Here is a 22,835-nt window from a genome sequence, read left to right as displayed (position 1 = left end):
CAGATGCAGCAAGTTCCAAAGAATGAGCTATGCCCTTTATCTCCAGGATGGAAGGATGCTGGATCACTTGATGTTGCTCTGGCTGGCCTCTTTCATTCTTCACTCAGACCAAGGGTGCCCTAAGTAAGATGCCATCACCAACCCCTAACCTTTTCTTGGCAAAGCCTAAAATAGTAGATAAGCAGAACATTTACTACTTTTATGCAAATTTGTCAGTGAATGAGGTGTTTGACATTGATATAAGCATTTCATATTCATAAGTATATATGTGACCTTCTCACCGTGGCTCGTAATAAACCAGGTTCATTAGCTAACTTTGGCTAACAGCCATGAGACTAAGCATCGTCTGGGTAACAGTGTGATGGCCACCTTCAATAAGCAAAACACATCTAGGATTGGTATGATTCGGTTCAACCAAACAGGAAAGTTAGAATGTTCCGATGAGGGAACGGAAAGTATGGTGATTGTTGTGTAAATGCTGCCCCAAGCAGTTATCATTCATTAGGAAATAATTGATCTTACACCAGCATCGAATTAAAGTGGAAGTATATTTACCAGCATTTCAACTTCAACAAACATAATAGAAAAAGGGCCCATTACAGTTAAACTAGTCTAAATATGCACATAACCATTGGAGCTCGTTTCTGGAGTAGTTGGTGCTTCGCTTTCATTACTCAGTGCATGAGTACTCTCACACACATTGTGTGAGAGATACTGGCCACAGTTCGAACTTCCCTGGAAAACCATTTCAAATGAACTGGCTAACTTTAGAAGTATTGGCAGTTCCTCCTTGGAACCATTCATCTGCACAAAGCACTTCCTACATGGGGTCTTACCATTTAAGTGACATTCTGCGAGCATCTTCCCTTCTGCTTTGCTGTACACCATCTTTGTCTTCCAGCACTTCCCAATAAAAGACCTAAAACCAGACTACTGTCCTTCAAAAATCTAATCCTGTCCAGCACTCTCGAATGTTCCATGGCATCCCACTGACGCCAGACAAACCCAAATGGCTGATACAATATTCCTAGGCTAAGCTAAGCAAACACCTCTTATCTCAGCCAAAGCCAAAACACTAGTCTGTGAAGCTTAACAAAACACACTGTGTTTGCAGAAAAACTGCTAAAATAAAATACCTCACAGCATAGCAATAGAGATACAATAAAAGTTGTTCTTAACCATGATGTTACATATGTGTTTCATTTCATTTTCAAATAATTTGTTACTGTTCTGCGAAGTGTTAATCGCATATCCATTTTTTAACAGGTACTTGCATTTTATGTGTAGCAATAAATGAACTGTCAGTTGGCACCTGAAATGCTGATTATCCTTTTCTTAGGTTCCCCTAAAAGTTTGTTCTTTTACTCCAGATTTTAGCATCTGCAGTCACTGTGCTTCAGGCATTTCATATAACTGATGACATTCCTGCCATTGGCTTTGAATTATGGAATAATTACAGGCTAAACTATTGTTTCTATTTACGGTGTGTTTTGATCAACTCTTCAGTCTTTGTAATATGTGACTTAGGAACTTGTAATTTGCTCCTTTTACACAAGGAATAAAATTTATCCTGAACACTTTTAATGTTGTACAAAAAAACATTTACTGTCACTGTTCTTCATTCTGGTTTATTCTGTTCATATGTTTTCTTTGTTATCCCTTTTTGCACTACTTATTTAACTTTTATATTCTAATTTATAAATTTATTTCTTACTCTACTTTATAGTCTTCATTTATTGCAATGTAGTGTTGCCGCAAAGCAACAAATTTTGTGATATTTGCCAATGATATTAAATTTGATTCTGATTTCTAGTGTTTTTGTAGAGATGGTTAAAATAATTTAGTTATTTTTTTAAAAAACTGGAAATATATATTGTTTTAGTTGATTTTTCTTGTAAAGCAAAGTATAAATCCCAATTATTGTCCCTTAAGTTTAAGTTCCCTTAATATCTCATAATCAAAATTCTCTGATCTCCCCAAAGGAGATGCATGGGAACTATGGTGACTTGGCTGTATGGATTCAGAATTGGCTTGCTGGTAGAAGGCAGGGCATTGATCAATGGGATTTACTTTGGCTGAAGGTCCATGAATACTGATGTTCCACCGGGACCTCGGCTGTTTATGAAATTGCATGAAAACATGGATAGGTGGGTGAGTAAGCTTGCAGACAATATGAAGATTAGTAACATTGTGGATAGTGTAGAAGATTGTCAAAGTATATAGCTGGATATGGATCAGTTACAGAAATGGGCAGAGGAATGGCAGATAGATTATCAAGGTAGTGTCAGTTATAATCCATCTTTTTTTTTTGTTGGCATAGAATATTACTGGAAACTGCTTCATACCTTTTTAAAGCTCTGGTTCATATTCACCAATGACTAACAACTTACACCTGTGGGTTCCTGCAGCGTTGGAGAAGCCCAACACAGTGACATAATCTTTTGATGCTTTGTAACCTGTTGGTGATTCTGCATCCTCTAATCAGAGTTCGTCTTGGAGTACAAAACCAATATAAGGTGGATTCTCCCACATTGTTGGCCTGCATGTGACTTAAATCTTCACCAGAAACCAACTGAACAAAGTCATCAACAAACTCAGCAGCTGCTCCCTTGTCTGCTGACTGTGTTTCAACATGCACTGCACAAAATTTTATGCCATGTCCCTGCTTGAAATGCTGAAGCCACCCTTCACTGTAATTACACGCATAATCGAGTCCTAATTCATAATTTCGCTTTTTTCTTCACCATCTGTCCTGATAGTGTACACCTTCAGAGTTTAAACCACTTTATGAGAACTTACCTAGTTGTAAACATCAATTTATTTTCTAATTTGTTGTCAGCAAAGAACTGGAGCAGTTTTTTTTGTTTCTTTATATTATAAACTGTAGAAGAATTAATATTACACAAATCACATATGCTTTTCACAGAGACACCACTGTCAAGTTTTTTTTTCAGAAATACCACCTTACCTTTGCGCTTTATGCCGTGAGAAACACTTCCTTTATTCAATGAAGACATGACTGGGGCTGGATAAGCACAGATTATAAAAATAAATGCCGAATACACAGGAATCATTTGCTTCTTTTAAAGACAGTGCCAGCAGCTGATTCTGCAAATGGTGCCACCAAATCAGTGTTGGCGCGGCAATGCAGGACATTTGAAGTTAGGCTGTAGAAAATGAGCCAGCGGTGGAACTGGATTACTGATTGCCAGATTCGAGTTGGTCGACCTGTATAAAATTTCAGAGGATTGAAGAGTTCCATTGTTCATGAAGTGAACCAAGAACTGGGTGTGGAACTATGAGCCGGTGAGCCTGGCTTCAATCATAGGAAAGTTACTAGAAGGAATTCTAAGGGACAAATCAGCCATTGCTTGGACAGACGAGGCCTGGTCGGGAATGGTTAGCACGGTTTTGAGCATGGAAGATGATGTCTGATTAAATGTTTTGGATTTTTTTGAGGAAGTAACTAACAGAATAGGTGACAATAAGGCAGTGGATGCTTTCTGTGTTGACTAGAAAGGCCTTTGACAAGATCCTGCATGGCAGTTTGATCTGATTGCTTAGGATACTGGGGAGCTAGCAAAGTGAATTCTGAATTGGTTCCATGCTGGGAGGCAGAAGATGATGTCTGATGGTCAATTCTCCAACTTGAGGCCTGTGACTAGTGGAGTGCTCCAGAGTCAATGCTGGGACCTCTGTTATTCGTTATTTATGTAAATGATTTGGATATGAATGTATATGGCTTGATTAGCAAGTTTGCTGATGATAATAAATTGGCAGTGTTGTTGATAGTGAAGCAGGTTACAAAGAATTGCAAAGAGATCTTGGTCATTTAGCGAGATGGGCTATGGAATGACAAATGGATTTCAACTGTGAGGTGATGCATTTTGGACATTAAAACCAGGGTGGGACCAATACAGTGAATGGCAGGCACTGATGGGTGTTGTGGAACACAGGGATCTGAGAGTACAAGTGCACAGTTCGCTTAAAATAGCTGCACAATTAACTGGGTGGTGAAAAAGGTGCTTAACATTTTGACCTTCAGTCAGGGCACCAAGTTTAGGAGTAGGAAATTGTATTGAAGTTCAATGAGATGTCATGAGGCCATACTTGGAGTATTGTGTAGTTTTGATCACCATATCAGAAGAAAGATATTGTCATGCGGGAAAGAGTGCAGAAGAGAGATTTGCAAGGATGCTATCTAGACTAGAGGGCCTAAGTTATAGGGAGAGGTTGGCCACACTGGATCTTTATTTCCTTGAGCTGAGGATAATGAGGGATGACCTCACAAAAATTTACAAAACCAGGAGAGGTATAAATAATGTTCATGATCGGCTGGGGAGTCCTAAACTAAAGAGCAGAGCAACAAGGTAAGAGTGGAGAGATTTAGGAGAGTCCTGAGAGGCATCTTTTTGCACAGAAGGTAGTGAATACCTTGAATGTGGTCAATGTGGGTACAGTTGCAACATTTAAAAGGGATTTGGTTAGATAAATAGGGGGAGGGGCTTAGAGGGTTATGGGCTGAACACAGGCAACTGGGTGCATCAGGGAGGATGCAATGGTCAGTGTGGACCAGATGGATCGGAGGACCTATTACTGTGTTGTATTACTGTATACATCCTCTTGCTCTGGATTTCCATGTCACTGATTCATTTTCTTCCAATGTAGAGAGCAGTGACATAGTTAGAAATATAATTCAAATAAGTGCTATATAATGTACATTTACACTCAGTGGTTGCTTTATTAGGTACCTCCATTGAGTTTATGTTCCTGGTCTTCTGCTGCTGTAGCCCATCCACAGGTCAGGCAGGAATAAACGGTCAACATTTCCGGCCAAGATGCTTCTTCATGAATGGAAAGGAAGTGGGAAGAAGCCAGGATAAAGAAGGTAGGGTGGAGGGAAAGGAGTACAAGCTGGCAGGTGGTAGATGAAGCTAAGTTAGGGGAAGGTATATTGTCTACAGGTTGAGGATCGGCTTGCCCAAATTATATTTGAATTGATCATATCACACCTAAATGATGTTTGTAGTTCTGCTTATTGTCCCTGGAGGAGCGGAGAGGAGCTTTATCTCAAAACTGTTAGTGAGACCTCTCATCGTATAAACAAAGTGCCTGATAAATTATTATATAATATAAAGTGGTGTGTGTGTTTTTTTTTTAAAAAGTAAATATCCTCAAGTGATATATATCGGAGGTGGGAGGTATTCCTGTTGGGGAGCAGATAAGTGTTAAGTTGAACACTTAGTTAAAGAAGAACCATTGAGTCTTCCTGGTTAGATGAGCTAAGGAAAGTTATATGGTATAGAAACAAGAGGGGAAGTCTTCTAGTCTGCAATCACCTTAGTGACTAATATAAAATCAGCCTAGCTTTCATTGAAGTCTCTAAATTTTGTCACATGGTGGTGCTGTAGTACCGTAAATAGTTTACATTTTTCATGCAGATTTTAATTTTTAAAAAGTCCTGCATGTTTTCTATAACTGAATTTTCTCAGCATGACCTGACATTAAACATATGAAAATGGAAATTGTAGTGGGCTATCCAGACCCTCCGTTCTGCCATGCCATTCAAAATGATGACAACTAATCTACCCCAGGCCTCAGACCTGTGTCTGATCTCCACAGCCTCTCAATTCCCAATCTTTCAAATATTTATCTTCCTCCACCTAAATTACTTCTAATGAGCTAGCTTTCAGAGTTCATTATTCCAGAGATTCGACATCTTCTGCAAGAAGAAATTTCTGTAAGCTATTTTAAATGACAGTTTCAAAATAATGAGACAAAGTCCCCTTGTTCAAGACTCTTCCATGAATGAAAATCCCTTGACATCTACTCTGTATCAAGGATTGCAGCAGCATCACCCATTAGTCTACTAAACTCCAAAAACAGACCTAGCTTGTTAACCTCTCTTGATTGCACCCAATGTTATCTTCCATGTGTAAGGGGACCAAAGCTGCATAATATTCAAAATATTGCCTTACGAGCAACAGAACTGTTTATTTCCAACTTCACAAGATGCAGGAGCAGAAGTAGGCCATTTGGCCCATCGAGTCTGCTCCGCCATTCAATCATGGGCTGTTCTATTTCTTCTAGTCATCTCCACTCCCCTGCCTTCTCCCCATACCCTTTGATGTCCTGGCTAATCAAGAACCAATCTACCTCTATCAATGACTTGGCCGCCACAGCTGCTCGTGGCATCAAATTCCACAGATTTACCACCCTCTGACTAAAGTAATTTCTCCACATCTCTGTTCTAAGTCGATGTCCTTCAATCCTGAAGTGGTGCTCTCTTGTCCTGGGCTCCCCTACCATGGGCAATAACCTTGTCATATCTAATCTGAACAGGCCTTTTAACATTCGGAATGTTTCAATGAGGTTTTCCCCTCCCCCCCCCCCCCCCTTCTCCTGAACTCCAGGGAATACAGCTCAAGAGCTGCCAGATGTTCCTCATATGGTAACCCTTTTGTTCTTGGAATCATTCTTGTGAATCTCCTCTGAACCATCTCCAATGCCAGTATATCCTTCCTAAAATAAGGAGTCCAAAACTGCACACAATACTCCAAGTGTGGTCTCACGAGTGCCTTATAGAGCCTCTTCATCACATCCCTGCTCTTATATTCTATACCTCTAGAAATGAACGGCAACATTGCATTCATCTTCTGCACCACCGACTCAACCTGGAGGTTAACCGTTAGGGTATCCTACACAAGAACTTCCAAGTCCCTTTGCTGCATTTTGAATTCTCTCCCCGTGTAGTCTGCCTGTTAATTTCTTCCACCAAAGTGCATGACCATACACTTTCCAACGTTGTATTTCTTTGCTCATTCTCCTAAACTATCTAAGTCGCTCTGCAGGCTCTCTGTTTCCTTAACACTACCCACTCCTCTACCTATCTTTGTATCATTGGCAAATTTAACCACAAATCTACTAATCCCATAGTGCAAATCATTGACATACATCATAAAAAGCAGCGGTCCCAACACTGACCCCTGTGGAACTCCACTGGTAACTGGCAGTCTGCCAGAATAGGATCCCTTTATTCCCACTCTCTGTTTTCTACCAATCAGCCAATGCTCCACGCACTCCAGTAACTTCCCTGTAATTCCATGGGCTCTTATCTTGCTAAGCAGCCTCATGTGCAGCACCTTGTCAAAGGCCTTCTGAAAATCCAAGTACACCACATCTACTGCATCTCCTTGGACACTACAAATTCTCTATCTTGAGGTCCAGTACTGGCCTGATTTCCTTAATCCACTTTCATGTTAGAATCCCCAACGATTATCATGACTGCACTTTGGACATGCCTTTTCTATCTCCTGCTGTAATTTGTAATCCACATGCCAACTACTGTTTGGAGGCCTGTATACAACTGCCATTAGGGTCCTTTTACCTTTGCCATTTCTTAACTCAACCCATAGAGACTCTACACCTTCCAATCCTATGTCATCCCTTTCTAATGATTTAATATTATTTCTTATACACAGGGCCACACCGCCCTCTCTGCCAACTAATCTATCTTTCTGATACACCATATATCCTTGGATGTTCAACTCCAAATGGCAGCCATCCTTTAGCCAAATTTCAGAGATGGCCACGACGTCACACTTGTCAATCTGTAGCTGAATTTCAAGATTGTCCATTTTATTTCTTATGCTACGTGCATTTAAATATAACACTTTCAGTCCAGTATTTGTTGCATTCTGTTTTAACTGCACCACGCCCTGTAGATCATCCCACTGGCTGTGATTATGCCTAATCTCCTGCTTGTCCTTGCTATCGTTTCTGTTGCACTCGATATTTGATTTATTTCTGTTTCCCCCTTCAACAGCTCTATTAAACCTGCCTGCTAGGATATTGGACTCCTTTGGGTTTAGGTGTAACCTGTCCTCTTTGTACAGGTTGTAACTCCCCCCAAAAGAGGCCTCAGTGATCCAGAAACCCAAAGTTCTGCCCCCTACACTAGTCTCTGAGCCACGCATTAATATGCCTTATCGTGCTATTCTTGTGCTCGTTAGCACGTAGCACAGGCAGCAATCCTGAGATTACTACCCTGGAGGTCCTGCTTTTCAGCTTCCTACCCAACTCCCTGAATTCTCTCTTCAGGATCCCCTCCCTTTTTCTACCGATGTCAGTGGTACTAATGTGTACCAAGACTTCTGGCTGTTCACCCTCTCCCTTCAGAATATTCTGCACCTGATCCAAGATATCCTGTACCTTGGCACCTGGGAGGCAACACACTATGCGGCTATCTCCATCATGTTGACCAAACCTCCTGTCTGTTCCCCTCACTATGGAATCCCTTATGATTACTGTATTCCTCCTCATCTTTTCACCCTTCTGTACCACAGAGCCAGACGCAATGCCAGAGACCCAATTGCCATGTTCATCCTTTGTCAGGTCACCCACACACCCCACCCCCTCAACAGCATCCTAAACGAGCTAACAATTACTGAGGGGGTTGGCCACAGGGTGGTCTTTACAATCTGCGTTCTTCCCGTCCCTTCCCTAACGGTCACCCACTCATCTAACTCCTGCTGCCTCGGGGTGACTAACTCCCTGTAGCTCCTATCTATCTCCTGCTCACTTTCCATATAAGCTGTAGGTCATTCATTCTGGTAATATAAATAGTAAGTAACTGAACATCAAAAATTATCACTTGGGGTACAGCACTAACTACAGTTATGTGTGATAGAATTATTATTATTGTAAATAGGTAACTGGCTGTTGGTCAGTTCATTTCAAACAGTTGTCTCTCCTAAAAGTAAAATTGTTGAGTCTCAAGTCTACAAAAATTTTGATTTTTTTATTTAGTGAATGTTTCTCCTGATTATTTTGGAGCCATTCTTGAAACTGGACCTTAAGTTCTGAAAACTACAATAAAAACTACTGTTATTGTTTCTGAAAGACTTGCTGTGTTAGCAACTACATTAGTTTACAGTCATCAGAAACCTGAATTACATAGGAACAGAGCTAAATCTAGTACCTCACCTAACAGAAATCTTTATTGTTCATTCTCAAATTTCTAACAACCAACATGCATAATGTTCTTGAGTTTAGAGAGACATGCCTCTGTGTTTCATCCTTAAAATGGCCAGTCTCTGCAGATTTCCTTTAGAGACTTACCGTATTGAATCCAATACCTTGTATCACCCTTCAACTTTAGAAATTAAGAGGATAGGAACTCATAATTTAAGAGCTGGTGTTACAATCAACTTGCTTTGTGTGCTTTGTAATGTCACTGTCTTTCAGGCAGCACCTGAACTGATTATCTGTATTCTCCAGGTGTGTGGCAAGGATAGCTAATAATGCATTGGCCTTTTCTCCTTTATCATAAAAAACAAACTGGTATATTTTCTTAATCAGATCTAGATGAGTTTATTATTAAAGCACAATTACAGTAGGCTTGGTTCTATTATGCAAATGGCCCTCAACTTCTAACTATGCCAAGTGTGGCAAACAGCACATTCTCCCAAAGTGTCAATATTACAGGCTTGAGATAATACAAGCTAAAGCAAATTAAACATTTACACTGAAAATTTATAGAATGCAATTTCAGCCAAAAAAGGAGTAATGTGGAAATGTAAGTAAATCTGTGATTTTGTTTTCAAACATTTTTCAGCAATAAGTGATCTGTTGAGACTTTGTAGCAATGTATTGTTTCTTTTTGATTAGGAGATTGTAACTAATGGGGCTACTTGGGGATCAGTGCTACGGTGCTAATTATTAAGAAAAAATGGTTAATAGTTTGCATAAGAGGACCCGTTGTGACTGAACGAGTTCACCGGAGTGACACTGAAGCTGGAGCTGATAGAGGTTTTTGTTCAACCCAACAAACAGGCATCATTGTGGAAGCACATTCAGTAGAGGCTCACAAAGCCAAAGATGCATCACGTTTTTATACCTTCAAGAACAAATGTAAGAGTAGATTATTCAATATAATTTCAATAGTTACAATCACAATGTTTACTTCAGTACTTTGGGTTGCCAAATAGTTCCTTTGAGATACATATTGGAAGCATACTGTAATAGATAAGACACCAATGAGGGTCCAAATACCTTTGGGAGAAACTAATTAGCACAAATATTCCAAAACCTTTTGACAATAGAGCCAAATACATACCTATAAATTAATGTTGTCAGGGCAGTCTCCGAGTATACAAATATGGTATGTACACAGAAACTCTTGACTGCTTTTACTTGTGACCATGTTTGATGTGCAGTGACAACATCCATCTGGTCTGCCAGCTTCCAGTCAAGTCACAATGGTGCAAATAACTTAGCCATGTTGCCTGGTTTGAGGCAATCGAATTAATACAACCCTTACCCCACCACCACTTCCCAACCCCATGTCTGTCTAGCTCCACCGTCACCTCTTGGGTTATTGGAGCCTCCATCTTCTTCCCACTCCACCTTCCCTGAGCACTCCAACCCTCCCCTCTCCTCTGACACCACCAACTCTCTTCACCGCTCTGATCCCAGCTCTAATCCTTGCCATGTCATCACCATTCCCTTTGACCTTCTGAATGATCTTGACAACCGGTCTTTTGGGTCAATATACAGGAGGGTTTGGGGTCTCTAGTCGAATAGCTCAAAGACTTCGCCTCTGTGGCACCCCCTCCTGGGCTGTCCCTTGACCACTGGCCCAACCAGTGAAAGGGCCCTGCATATCTGTTCACTCCCCATTCAGCTGGGGTGGCTGCCGTCCAACCCTGTCTATGATTTCTTCTCTTTTTCTTGGAATGCCTTGCTATCGATGTTGTGAAACTTGATATCTCAGGCTTAACTCAGATCCTTTCCTATCCATTTTCCCCAATATCTTTCTATTCTGATCTTTACAACTAATTATCTAGCACCAAGCACAGGCCTTCATTGCAACGTATAGTTGCCAGTATATTTTAAAGTTCACTGATAAGTTGTGTCTTCATTTGCATTTCCATTCTCTTTCATCTGTGATCTACTTCCATCGGGTGTGGTCAGATGTGACATAGGACTGGTGTTCACTTACATTCTGTGTAATGACATTTTTTAGTGAGTGGACTTGATCCCTTGTTCTAAACAAGCTGGATGAACTCAGCAGGTCGGGCAGCATCCATTGAAATGAGCAGTCAACGTTTCGGGCCGAGACCCTTCATCAGGACTGAAGAAGGAGAGGGTAGGGGCCCTATAAAGAAGGTGGGGGGGAGGAGGAGCAGGGAGGGGATAGGCAGGAGAGGTGAAGAAGGAATGTAAGGGGAAAGCGCTATGGGTAGTAGAAGGCGGCAGAATCATGAGAGAAGTGATAGGCAGCTAGAAGAGGAGGCAGAGAAAAAGTGGGGTGGGGGAAGGGAGAGGGAAGGAATTGTTTGTACGTGTTGATTTGACCACAGCATCTGCCGTGTACTTTGTGTTTATCCTTTGTTCTGTCTGTGTGGGTGACAAGGAAAGTTGTACTGTTTAACCTGAGTCCAGTTTTTCCGCTGGCTGTCTCATTGGGTCTGTACACAAACACAGATGTCATTTGTTCCGAGCACAACCTGCAGTCCTATCCACCTGGGAGTGAAACCTGTCTTGTCAAGCTGCTTCCATTCCATGACTTGGTCACCCTTGGGAGGACTATCTTTGCTCTCTCTGATCAGCAATATGTTGCTGTTGTTTTGCAATGTTTGCTCTCCCTGTCTTGTCCGTGTTATTCCTCCCTTTTCCAAATCTATAATCGCACCTACCTTACTCAGTGTACCTATCCCTTGGACAGGACCCTCACTGTTCAGGCACACCCAAAAAATCAGCAGGAAGCTGCACTCCCTTGATCTCTTATCCTGCCAGCAGTTGTTTCACTTCCTGCACTGGTACTGTATATCGCCTCTCCAATCATGGGTAAGGGTAGATTAGTTATTGACATTGACAACCATGTATCCTGATAAACCCTTTGTGTACATCCGCACTACTTGCAGTGGAGGCTACTACCAGCTATTAGTCTGACCTGGATGTTGTCCCTACCAACTCTATGATTTGGTCAGCAGTCAAATGAGACGGAGGGCGTTGGTACGGTTTCTGCTAGTTTTGGTGAGCGACTCTCATACCTTCTTCCCTTATTAGGACACTGACTCCAACCATGGTGTGAGAAGCCACAGCTGAAACAAACTGTCTCCTTTGCCCTTCTGCATCTATTCTGTCAGTCCCTTGGCAGGTGCCCTGGTTGCTGGCACACAAAGCAAGTCCTCCGTGACATTGCAGCAGCTACAGTACAGCCACTTCACAACTTCTTTTCTCCCTCCTCTGATCTATCCCTCCAGCCCATGACACTATCGCAGAGTAAGTCGATCCCACCACTCTCCCAAATCTAAAACTTCTTAGTGTGCTGAGCTCAGGCCTTCCTTCAGCATTTTCAAGAAAATTAAGTCATCTCTCCCTGGATCATCAACCATAAATACTCCTCTTATCCTTGATTATTACGGTCTGCATAATCAATGGTAGGCCCATTTTTCTTCTTAATTGGCATTGCCAGTAGTTGCCTATGTATCATTCTGCACAGCTTGGGCCAAAACATCCCAGATGTTCCTCAGGCATTTTGCTTTTACCAATATGAGTGTATCTTTTAGGTGCATCTAGTCAATTTCAGCCATTAAATTCCAAGTAAAATTTATCATCCAAGCACATACATGTCACTGCATACAACCCTGAGGTTCTTTTTCTGCAGTATACTTAGCAAATCTATAGAATAGCTACTGAACCTGTAGATATCAGGAACTATAAACTGTAAACTGTGCAAATGCAGATATAAATAAATAGCAATAAATAACGAGCATGAAATAACAATATAAGAGACAAATGAGTGTAGCTGTATGTTTTTGTTCGAGGGCCTGATGGTTGAGAGGTAATAACTGTTCTGGAACCTGGTAGTGTGAGTCCTGTGACACTTCTACCGTCTACCTGATGGCAGCAATGAGAAAAGAGCATGGCCTGGGTGGTGAGGACCTTTGATGATGGATACTGCTTTTCTGCAGCAACTTTCATATAGATGTGCTCAATGGTTGGGAGGGCTTTACCCCTGATGTACAGGGCTGAATCCACTGTCTCTTGTATAATTTTCTGCCTAAAGGCATTGGTGTTCCTATAAAAGGCCTTAATACAACCAGACAGTACACTTTCCACCACAGATCTATAGAAGTTGCCAAGGTTTTCAATGACATGCTGAATCCCCACAGCCTCCTGAAAAGCTTTTCTCGCAATAATATTTATAAGATGGATCCAGGACAGGTCCTCTGAGATAGTGACACACAGGAATTTAAAGTTACTGACCCTCTCCACCTTTGATCCTCTGATGATTACTGACTCATGGATGCCTGGTTTCCCTCTCCTGAAGTCTACAGTCAGTTCCTTGGTCTTATTGACATTGAGTGAGAGGTGGTTGTTATTACACCACTCTGCCATGTTTTCAATCTCCCTCCTGTATGCTGAGTCAACCCTTTTGATACATCCCACAACAGTGGTGTCATCAGCAAAATCGTTTCCTCGGAGTTTGTGCCAGAATGCTAAATTCCTACGAGCAACTTTAAGTGAAGGCAGCTCAGACAAAATGCTCGGTTTCTCCCCGGGTTGAAGAGTAGTTCCCAGGGTCACGGCCTGTCTTGTATCATCAAGATTCTCAACCTGACATCTGACCTCAATAGGTATCAACCCAACAGATTTTCTAGGTTATAACCTCTCCCTCAAAATTTTCCACACTAATTCCCATACTAAGCAAAGTATGAAGGAAGGATAAAAATTAAATATTACATACTTAAAACCACAGACCATGCACTCTACAGTCTTCCACTTAAATGCTGCTGAGCTCAATACCTGTTTTATTCCTTTCCATATAACAATCTGTTACCTCAAAGTTTCAAACTTATTCTTTAAACACACAAACAAGCTCAAAAACAAATATGCTGCTATACACTTCCCCAAATCTATTATACACACACCATGTTTGAGATGCTAAGTGACAGCATCCAGCTGGTCTGCCAAGTCACAGTGGTGCAAATAACTTGGCCTGTTGCCTGGTTTAATGCAAGCTAATTAATACAACTCCCATTGCCTTAACATTTGATTCTTGCATATGCAATCTCTTAGTCTGTGGAGCTGACTGTGCTTTTAACGTCAATCCAGACCATTGCCTGTTTTTTTTATTGTCTTCAACTTTTCCTTGTTTTTTATCTAACTCAGTGGTTCCCAAAGTGGGTGAAATCACCCCTCTGGGGATGGTGGACTTTCAAAGAGGGTGATAAAGATAAAGGAGGCACTTGGTAGCAAGGGGGGGGGCAGCTGAGAGATTACAAGTTTAATTTAAGAAATGAATTAGTTATAAGTATTTGATTCTCAATGCCTCATAGTTGATTGCAATGATCACGTAATCACCTCATCTTTTGCTAATCCACCATTCTCTTAGACTTAGCTTGAAGCGCATTATGGTTGTTGAAAAGCAATAAAGCAATGTGATGCTTCTGTATTTGGCTTATTGTGAGAAATCTGGACTGAAGAAATTGTGTTATTTCCAAGCCCAGCTTGCACATTATTGCTGTTCAACTACTGTAGTACAATTCTGAAACTCTACTCACACAGTGACTAGTTTTCTGTGAATTAGGGTACAGCGTTCAAAGGAGGTAAGTTCAGGATCTCCCCTTCTAAACGGCCTTAACTGCATTCCTCCAGCCCACGGCCTAACTGAGACATTGCTGCCCCACTTTATGTACCTTTAGGCAAAGAGTCAGGTTTTGCCTGAGCTATGGTGTTGTCCTAAACTTTCCCCTTTATTGATATCAACACTTCAGGTTGGACTTGAACAGTAGGCATTTGACCATGGCAGTTAATCCATAATGAAATGGCAGAATCAGACCAAATGGAAAACAAGTGCAGACAGTTTAGTGTATGGTATCTGAAATATGGATTTATACCAGCACCGAGCAGCCAATGTTGTCTGGTGTGTGTAAAAGCTTTTTTAAATGAGACAATGAAACCACCCAGGCTGCTTGACATTTGAAGAGAATAACGCAAACAAGAACTTGGCTTATTTTCAGTCACTTTGTGAAAACTTGCACAAATGGAAAACATTTCAAAATATGTTTGCCAGCACTTCTCAACAAAGCATACAACATTTCATTGCTCATTGCTAAATCTGGACAGCCCCATACAGTTTGAGAAGAACTGATTCTGCCAGCAGAAAGCGAGGTTCTGAGTATGGTTTTGCATAAGTCATGAGAGCAAATATTTAAAGTGATTCTGCTCAGTGACAACTCTGATCAAAGACAAATAGATGAAATTGCTGCGAATATGGAAGGCACATTGTGCAACATACTTGGGACAACAGAATTTGCTCTGCATTTAGATGAGTCAACTTTGCCAATCAACAAATCTTAGCTATTTTGTTATGTTTGCTTCAAAAAAGTTGAACGCATGGTTCCAGAGCTGTTATTTGCAAGGATATTAGAAACAGATATGATGTGCAAGTCAATGTTTTGGGTTGTTGAGTAATTTTTCAGATGAGGACTTTTCACTCACTAACAGTCTTCCTTGTGCAACCGATGAGATACCTTCAGTGATAGGATGCCTCTGCGAGGTTATTACTTTCTTGAAAAAACATTTACCAATCACTGTCTAATTCACATGACATCTTGTCACAAAAAACTAAGTAATCGTCTGCACAAATCATTCAATATTGTTAATGATTCTGCATGTATTTTCTACTTGTTCTGATCTGATGAGATAATAGAATTTTTATTAAGGTAAAATATTAATTTAGCCCTTTTGTAAACCAATAGCTTGGAAATTGAATAATTTGTATTGAAAGAACTGCACGTTAGCAGTTTGAATGTACATTTTAACTTTCCATTGCTTTTAATGTTTTGAGGAAACTTGTAGTAATGAAAACCAACTCCTAAACTCAACTTGGTAACCAATTTACATGTACAAGGTATACAGAGATTATTTTTGTTCAGCTGTATATTTCTTACTGATACATCTCAGCATTTAAAATTTGTTTTGTTTCATAACAGAAAGAAAAGATCAGAGAAAGATTTGTGGCTGATTTACAAAGAGAATTTGCAGGGAAAGGGCTCACCTTTTCTATAGGTAATTATAATTCTCTTTACTATGTAGGAAAGTGGGAACAGAACGAGTTTGAAAATAGTTAAGACAAATATATGATTAAAAACAGAAACTAATAATCATTGTTCTGCAACACCTTGTCAGGGGAAAAAATCATGTAATTTAATAAAATAAGAACATGTTGTATAAAGCTATTCTATATTTTTCAATTTACTAAGCTTTGCTTTACTGAGATAACCATTGCACTGAGGACAAGTGTGCAGTCAAATAAGGGTAAGTTTATGACAGCCCAAAGCTGTAATTGTAATGACCCTTTATTTAATCAAGAACAAATATGTTCAGGAGAAATCGAGCAGAATGTCTTAAGAATCAAATTCAGAATTTTATATCTTTTGCTTACAATGATAATATATGATGGATGAGATTCGGACCATCTCTAAGGTGGTGGCGTTCTAAGAACTCCTATGTTTCTACATATGTTTGAGATTCATGCCCCTCTTGGTAATTGTATTTCAATGATGCTTATGCCTTAATGCTATAGTAGCTCCAGTGTCTGGTCTATTCAAGTTTTGTTCTCAGCCATCCAGTGCAATTCACACTTATTTACATCTTTTATTTACTTGGTCCTGATCTGAGGTGTTTCCTGCCATGGAGGTTTTATGGACCTTTTGTGATTGGATACATATTCCCATGGCACAGTTTCATCTACCTTGATATGGCCCATTATATTCCTTCCATATTTGGTCTCACAGTCATATCTCAATACAGTATGTAACTATGCATGTGTTAAGGAGCCAGTCAATATCTGTATAAATACTATGGTTAGTTTATAGGACTACTTGTGTCAAGTGGGTACACTCAGTATCAACCCCTGGCAGCTGTTTTTGTAACAAGAGAGCAGATTGTTTATTATGTGATTTCAATATGAATCATTAGAAGAGTGCTACTGCAAAACAATATAGAAATATGGGTTTGAAGCCTCGTTCTTAGCATCCATATTTCCTATATTAATATTATCCCACTGATTCTTAAGCAGCTTGTATACTGTTAATCCACCTCACACAATTAAAGACACCAGTAATTAGGTAAACTTTATTTTTATATAATTTTGTATGGAACGCATAATGTCTTTATGCAGTCTATTAGGAATCAAATTCATTTCGACTTTGAGACCAAAACTGAAGACCGTGTTTAATCAAATCACGAAGTACAAGGAGTTCCTGTTTGGACTTGCAGACTGATTTGACCTAACTGATTTTGTTCTTAATTACTGTTGGGATGATCTCCAAAATTTTCACTATGGGTAGATATGGCTTCACAAGACCAGCAGCTGCCCAGTTTCAAGACCGGCACTTGCCTATTTTAAGCATCAAACCAAATCTTTTGTCAGTTGATTGTATAACTACCTAGGAGATTCTTGATGGATGTGTACTGTTATGTACCCCTAGGGTTCATGGGAGAATGAGACTGACTTTTGGATACTGTTTGAGCTGTTGGAGAGAGAGAGAGAGAGGGAGAGAGACCCTATTATTAAGAGAGAGAGAGGCAAAGAATGCTCAGAAGATTGATGTTATGGTTTCTCTGCAAGCTTGTTTACCTTTCCACAAGGCCACTTTCCTGCTTATAAAACTCTTAGAGAGAGGAGGGTGGAGCAGGTTGATGGACAGCTGGTGTCCAACATGTGGCGATAAAAACCCGGTCTGCTGTTACACAGACAGGCACACGGTTTTGGACATTGAACGAGCTTTGTTGCACCCACGGGAAGGTGGGGTTTTTGGAGGATCGATTTGGGGAAATCGATCAGTGGCTCTAGCAGTGTGAAAAGGTGCAACCGGTGGGGAATTATTTGTGTCTTTTATTTGTGTCACCCTTCGCCTGGGTGATAATTCCATCACTGAAGAACAGTCGTACATGTTATAGTCATAGTCAGTGACTTCAACAGGATTACGGAGGACAACGGGGATTTCAGAAGACAACGAGAAGATCAACGGTATCAGCTCACCTCTCTCTCTTCAACTTTACTCAACTAACTACCTAAACTGAAATGAACTCTCTTCATCATCAATAAGACTATATCCATTTACCCCTGGGTTTGAAAGAGCCCAGTTTTGTTCCTATTTCCACACTTACGTATGTATGTGTGTGTGTATATATATATTTATCATTGCTAACCTGTTTGAAATATCTGCATTTATAGTACTGTATTGCGTAGTTACTAATAAACACTATTAGTTCATAGCAGTAACAGACTCCAATGTTTTCCATTTCTGCCTGTTCTTTAACCCGTCACGGGGTACATGACAGTACTAAATCTTGATTACAATAATAATAATAATAAACATTTCATGTGTTATTTATAGTTATCAGCACGAGAGATTTCAGCATTTGAAAGTGCAGTGTCATGTCAAACCTGTTTTACTTTTTCCAATTCTCTAGGTGGGCAGATCAGCTTTGATGTGTTTCCGGACGGTTGGGATAAACGATACTGTCTGGGAATCCTTGAGAAAGATAACTTAAAGACCATCCACTTTTTTGGGGATAAAACTTCACCAGTGAGTTAAGAGTGTTTCAATACTGCAAAAATTAATGTATTAAAATTTCAAGTGACCTTATGGAACCGGAGCTGGAATCACTTCATTTAGAGTGGAAGCCCAATGCAATATAACATGATATAGAACTTCCATTCTGTTACCACACCAAGACCAATGCCTGCTTACACTAACCTTAGCTCCCTTCCCCTCAATACTCTTTCCCCAACCCCCGAAGTATCCCTTCTCCTAAGCTTCCCATGCCTCTTTTTAGTCCCATACCTCATTTGCCATCTCCCATCACCATTCTTCCACTTGTTCAGTCCCAAGTTTAACTTGTTACAGTAAGGTCACTTGGGAATACTAAATCGACAGCATGAGTTTTCAAACATTTTGAAGATTAATTTGCTTGCATACGCAAAATGCTGGAGGACCTCAGCGAGCCTGGCAGCATCTATGGAAAAGAGTAGTCGACATTTCGGGCCAAATCCCTTTGAAACAGCCCTGCTGTAGGGTTTTGGTTCAAAATGTTGACTCTGCTGTTCTCCATAGTTGCTGCCTGGCCTGTTGTGTTCCTCCACTGGGGGGGGGGGGGGGGTGTTGGATTTCCAGCATCTGCAGATTTTCTGTTGTTTGTGGATTGATTGTGCTTAGCTTTTCTTCCATTTTCAGTGTTACTTAAATGGCTGATTCCGTTTCTGGTTTTTTTTTGTCATACCTCAGATTATCTATGGGAAGGTATGGGTTAATGGAGAAAACAAGCTACGTCATAAATTCATAAAACAATTTTTGTAGCCCTTCTTGAGGCAGCAATCTGCAGTGTCAGGAAGGGTAGGGCTTTGCACCAGAGCACACTTTTCTTGAAACACAGGGTTTTATGTAGTTGTGAATGCTCAGACTGGAGAACCATGAACTCCTTAACAAATAATCATTCCGTGAGGCGGTAGTTAATGCAGTATCATTTGCAGGATCCTCACTCCTGCTTAATGCCATTCCACCTTCTGCCTATAGAGCTTTAATGGCAGTGTAGAACTCTGGCTAACAAGCAAAACTCCTTCGGGTTTTACATGGGACATTGGATTGGATTGCTCGCTAAGGAGTACGTTATTGAAGTGGAGCTAAGTTTAAACCAGTGCAGTCAGAATCTACACGCAAGTGTTTAGATATGCAACCTGTGACATGCACCTGTTATGGATTAATTTTGTGACAATAGGAGCATTTACTCGACACTGGCACTGATGTTCCAGTGCACCAACAAAACACTGCAGTCTAATTTTGAGCCAGGCTTGTTGCTTTAGCTCATGTCTGGTTTTTTTGATTCAGTGGAGAGCTTTTACAAATCATTTTTGTAAAAATGGGTTATTTTTGTCAAAAAGCCACCATTGAGAGTAAATATTAACACCCAGCTGAAAGCCAGAGTCATTCTATTAACTTCCTAGCACAAACCGATTATGCTCTGTACTGGAATAAATCAGCTAGATGCCCTCAGGCCCAGCATACCAGCAAGCTGCCAATGTCTGCCAAAATCCTTTTCTACTAAAGCACTCTCTCAATAGAGGATAATGTGCTTCCACTGTTTTTCAAAACCATGGGGTATTCATTGTAATGTGCAAACCATTAACTGTTCCACGGATAGGCCAGGAGGTAAGGACAAGGAAATCTGCTGGGTACTTGTGAGATGGTATGCTCCATTTGTCACTTCTACAGGGCATCTCTGTGCACCTAGTGCATAGATTCAGTTTCTAATACCATTCTCAAAGCTTTTTCTCCATTTTGCGTAGTCACATGCCAGATTCCCAGATGTGTGGACGTCCATAAATCCTGGCAGTTGAAAGGCTTATCCCTTTAGAACTTGAGTCACTCACTGTGGCAGAGGACAATGACCAGAGCATGGCTGGTTGATTCATGGAGGCAGGATACCTTAGTTCATCACAGCATTTCAAAACCACAAGCTGCATTTTTACAAATGTCTTTAAGACACTGTTGGTTAGTCTAGTTTACCTGAATACTGATTCCTTCCGCCACCTTTAAAACTCCCAGTGCAGATGACATGGGTCCAAGCTGCCTTTGAAGCCTACATTATTAAGGCATTTACCAAGCTCCAGAGTGTGCATTGAAACTTTACTTATACTGTAGAGAATACATGATTTTTTTAAAAGGAAGGTCAGCACCAACATATTTCTCAACTTAGAGCTAAAACTTTGCGCATTACTACCACAATACCAACTTCTTTTCCTGCCAATCCTCCCCAAAATAGGGAATACTGGATCATTCCACAGATAAGGCAATGAAGAGAAAGGGTTAATATTTAGGGTGAAGTCCCTTCAATTTGACAAAAGCACCACTTCAGTCTAAACTCCTGCACAAATTCTATTCAACGTTAAAGGATTCAGAATATTTTAATAATCTTTAGTGTTTTTTGCTTTCCATTGAGCTACCATCAATCATTCTAATATCCTCACGTTAAAAACTCCACAGATTAACTATGATTTGGATTGTTTGGAAAACAATCCGTTACAGTTCTTCTCTAATCACAAGTTGCCTTTCATTTGCAGGGAGGGAACGATTATGAAATCTACATTGATGCACGGACTATTGGTCATTCTGTGACGTGCCCAGGAGACACTAGGAGGATTTGTGATGAATTGTTTTTCAACTCAAGTGCCAGTACTCAATCATAAAGTTGTGGATGTTTGAAATACCAAAGACGACTCATTTTCCAATGTGAAGTAAATACTTGAATTAAATCTACAATATCTAGCACTTGTAACTATTTGTACAGTGATCCTGCACAAGAAAAAATCACTACATTCTGATGGAACAAGATCTTACTGTTAACAGAAGATTCTTTCAATGGACCTTTAAAATAGAATCTTGCATAGATATTAAATTTGGATTGACCGACTAAAAGCAATTAGAAACTATTTGCATTATAACGTAGGCAGGGAATTAATGTGATGAAAGAATTATGTCACCCTTTCCAAAATGACATTTCCTTTTATTATTTTTACAGGAAAAAAAAACAGCTAAATTACAAATCAGGAAATGTAGACCAAAGGTGTCAACAGGAATAACAAACACTGTTACTTGTATCTGAACACAGAATTTAGTTTTTAGATTTGCTTAGCATGTGTGTGCTGGTCACAGGGAAGGATGTTGTATTCTGCAAGAAATTCTATTGTAGTAGCTTTGATTATGCCTATTGGTTGATAGACTTCAACAACAATCATACAAATCATTGTTATGCAGTGGTCATTTATCATGATTTTTTTAAACTGATGCTGACTGTTCTGTTGTTTCATAATTAGATATTTGGGACCTTACAGTTACCGGTTAAAATCTTCTTTCAGGCTGAATCTTGTATTGGTTTCTAGCTGTAAGAATGGCTGTCAATTGTAGTACATGCTACTTTACAACTGTTCTACCTTTAGACATGTTCATGTGAAACAGTAATTTAATGAAAACTGTATCCCAGTGTGGGAAAACAATTTTAACTGCCAGTTGTAACCAACCTCTTTCATTCCATACAATGTAAAAATATCTTCTCCACTATATAAATTTTAATGGAAACAGCTAGTCATAAATTCAACCTAAAAAGTTGTATCATGTGACACTGGTTTATGTCATGACTGAAATTAAAAATCTATAATGGATTTAATTAATTTGCAAGTTTGATTCTGTAAACTGTGACATGTAATTCTATGCACTTCAGGGCCTTTATTTCCAAAAAAAAAAATCATGTAGCTTATATTCCAGGAAAAGTTGACTGTAGTCATCTAGTTTAGAAAAGTTGCTCAAGGAGAAAAGCATAACCAAAATTATATAACCTAATATCCTTTCTTTATAACCCTTTAATCTGCTGCACTGTGGATTGCAGTTCTTTTCCTTTACAATTAAAACAGATATTTGCATGTAATGTTTCAGTTAATCATTTTAGATCTCAAACATGTTGCTAAAGCTCCCATTCAAATGCCATGGCTTTATCTCACTTTTTTTTACAAGTGCATTTGATTTTTTGAATTTTGGCAGCTCCACTGAGCCACCAGATAATGGAGTGATCATTGAGCTGGTGGGTAGAATGTCAGTGAATAGGTTAGATTGCTCTAGATTGTGTTGTGAATTCAATATTAGAATCATGGAGCACTACAACACAGAAACAGGCCCTTTGGCCCATATAGTCCATTACAAACTATTAATCTACCTAAATCCCACTGACCTGCACCTAGATCACAGACCTCCATACCCCTC

General features: G+C 40.0%; 1 protein-coding gene across 1 annotated transcript in view; it reads left to right on the top strand.

Moving 5' to 3' along the window:
* Positions 1–22,326, top strand: part of pmm2 (phosphomannomutase 2) — a 32,433-nt gene extending 10,107 nt beyond the window's left edge. The window contains exons 6-8 of the mRNA XM_059979442.1: positions 16,008–16,083; positions 18,496–18,611; positions 21,143–22,326. Of these exons, the coding sequence (XP_059835425.1) occupies positions 16,008–16,083; positions 18,496–18,611; positions 21,143–21,268 (318 nt within the window). The 3' untranslated portion in view covers positions 21,269–22,326. The remainder of the gene's footprint in view (positions 1–16,007; positions 16,084–18,495; positions 18,612–21,142) is intronic.
* Positions 22,327–22,835: the final 509 nt, after the last annotated feature.

The sequence above is a fragment of the Hypanus sabinus genome, chromosome 9 (assembly GCF_030144855.1).
Source record: "Hypanus sabinus isolate sHypSab1 chromosome 9, sHypSab1.hap1, whole genome shotgun sequence".
Lineage (NCBI taxonomy): Eukaryota > Metazoa > Chordata > Chondrichthyes > Myliobatiformes > Dasyatidae > Hypanus > Hypanus sabinus.
The sequence above is the reverse complement of the archived record's forward strand: the minus strand, read 5'-3'. Positions and strand labels throughout refer to the sequence as shown.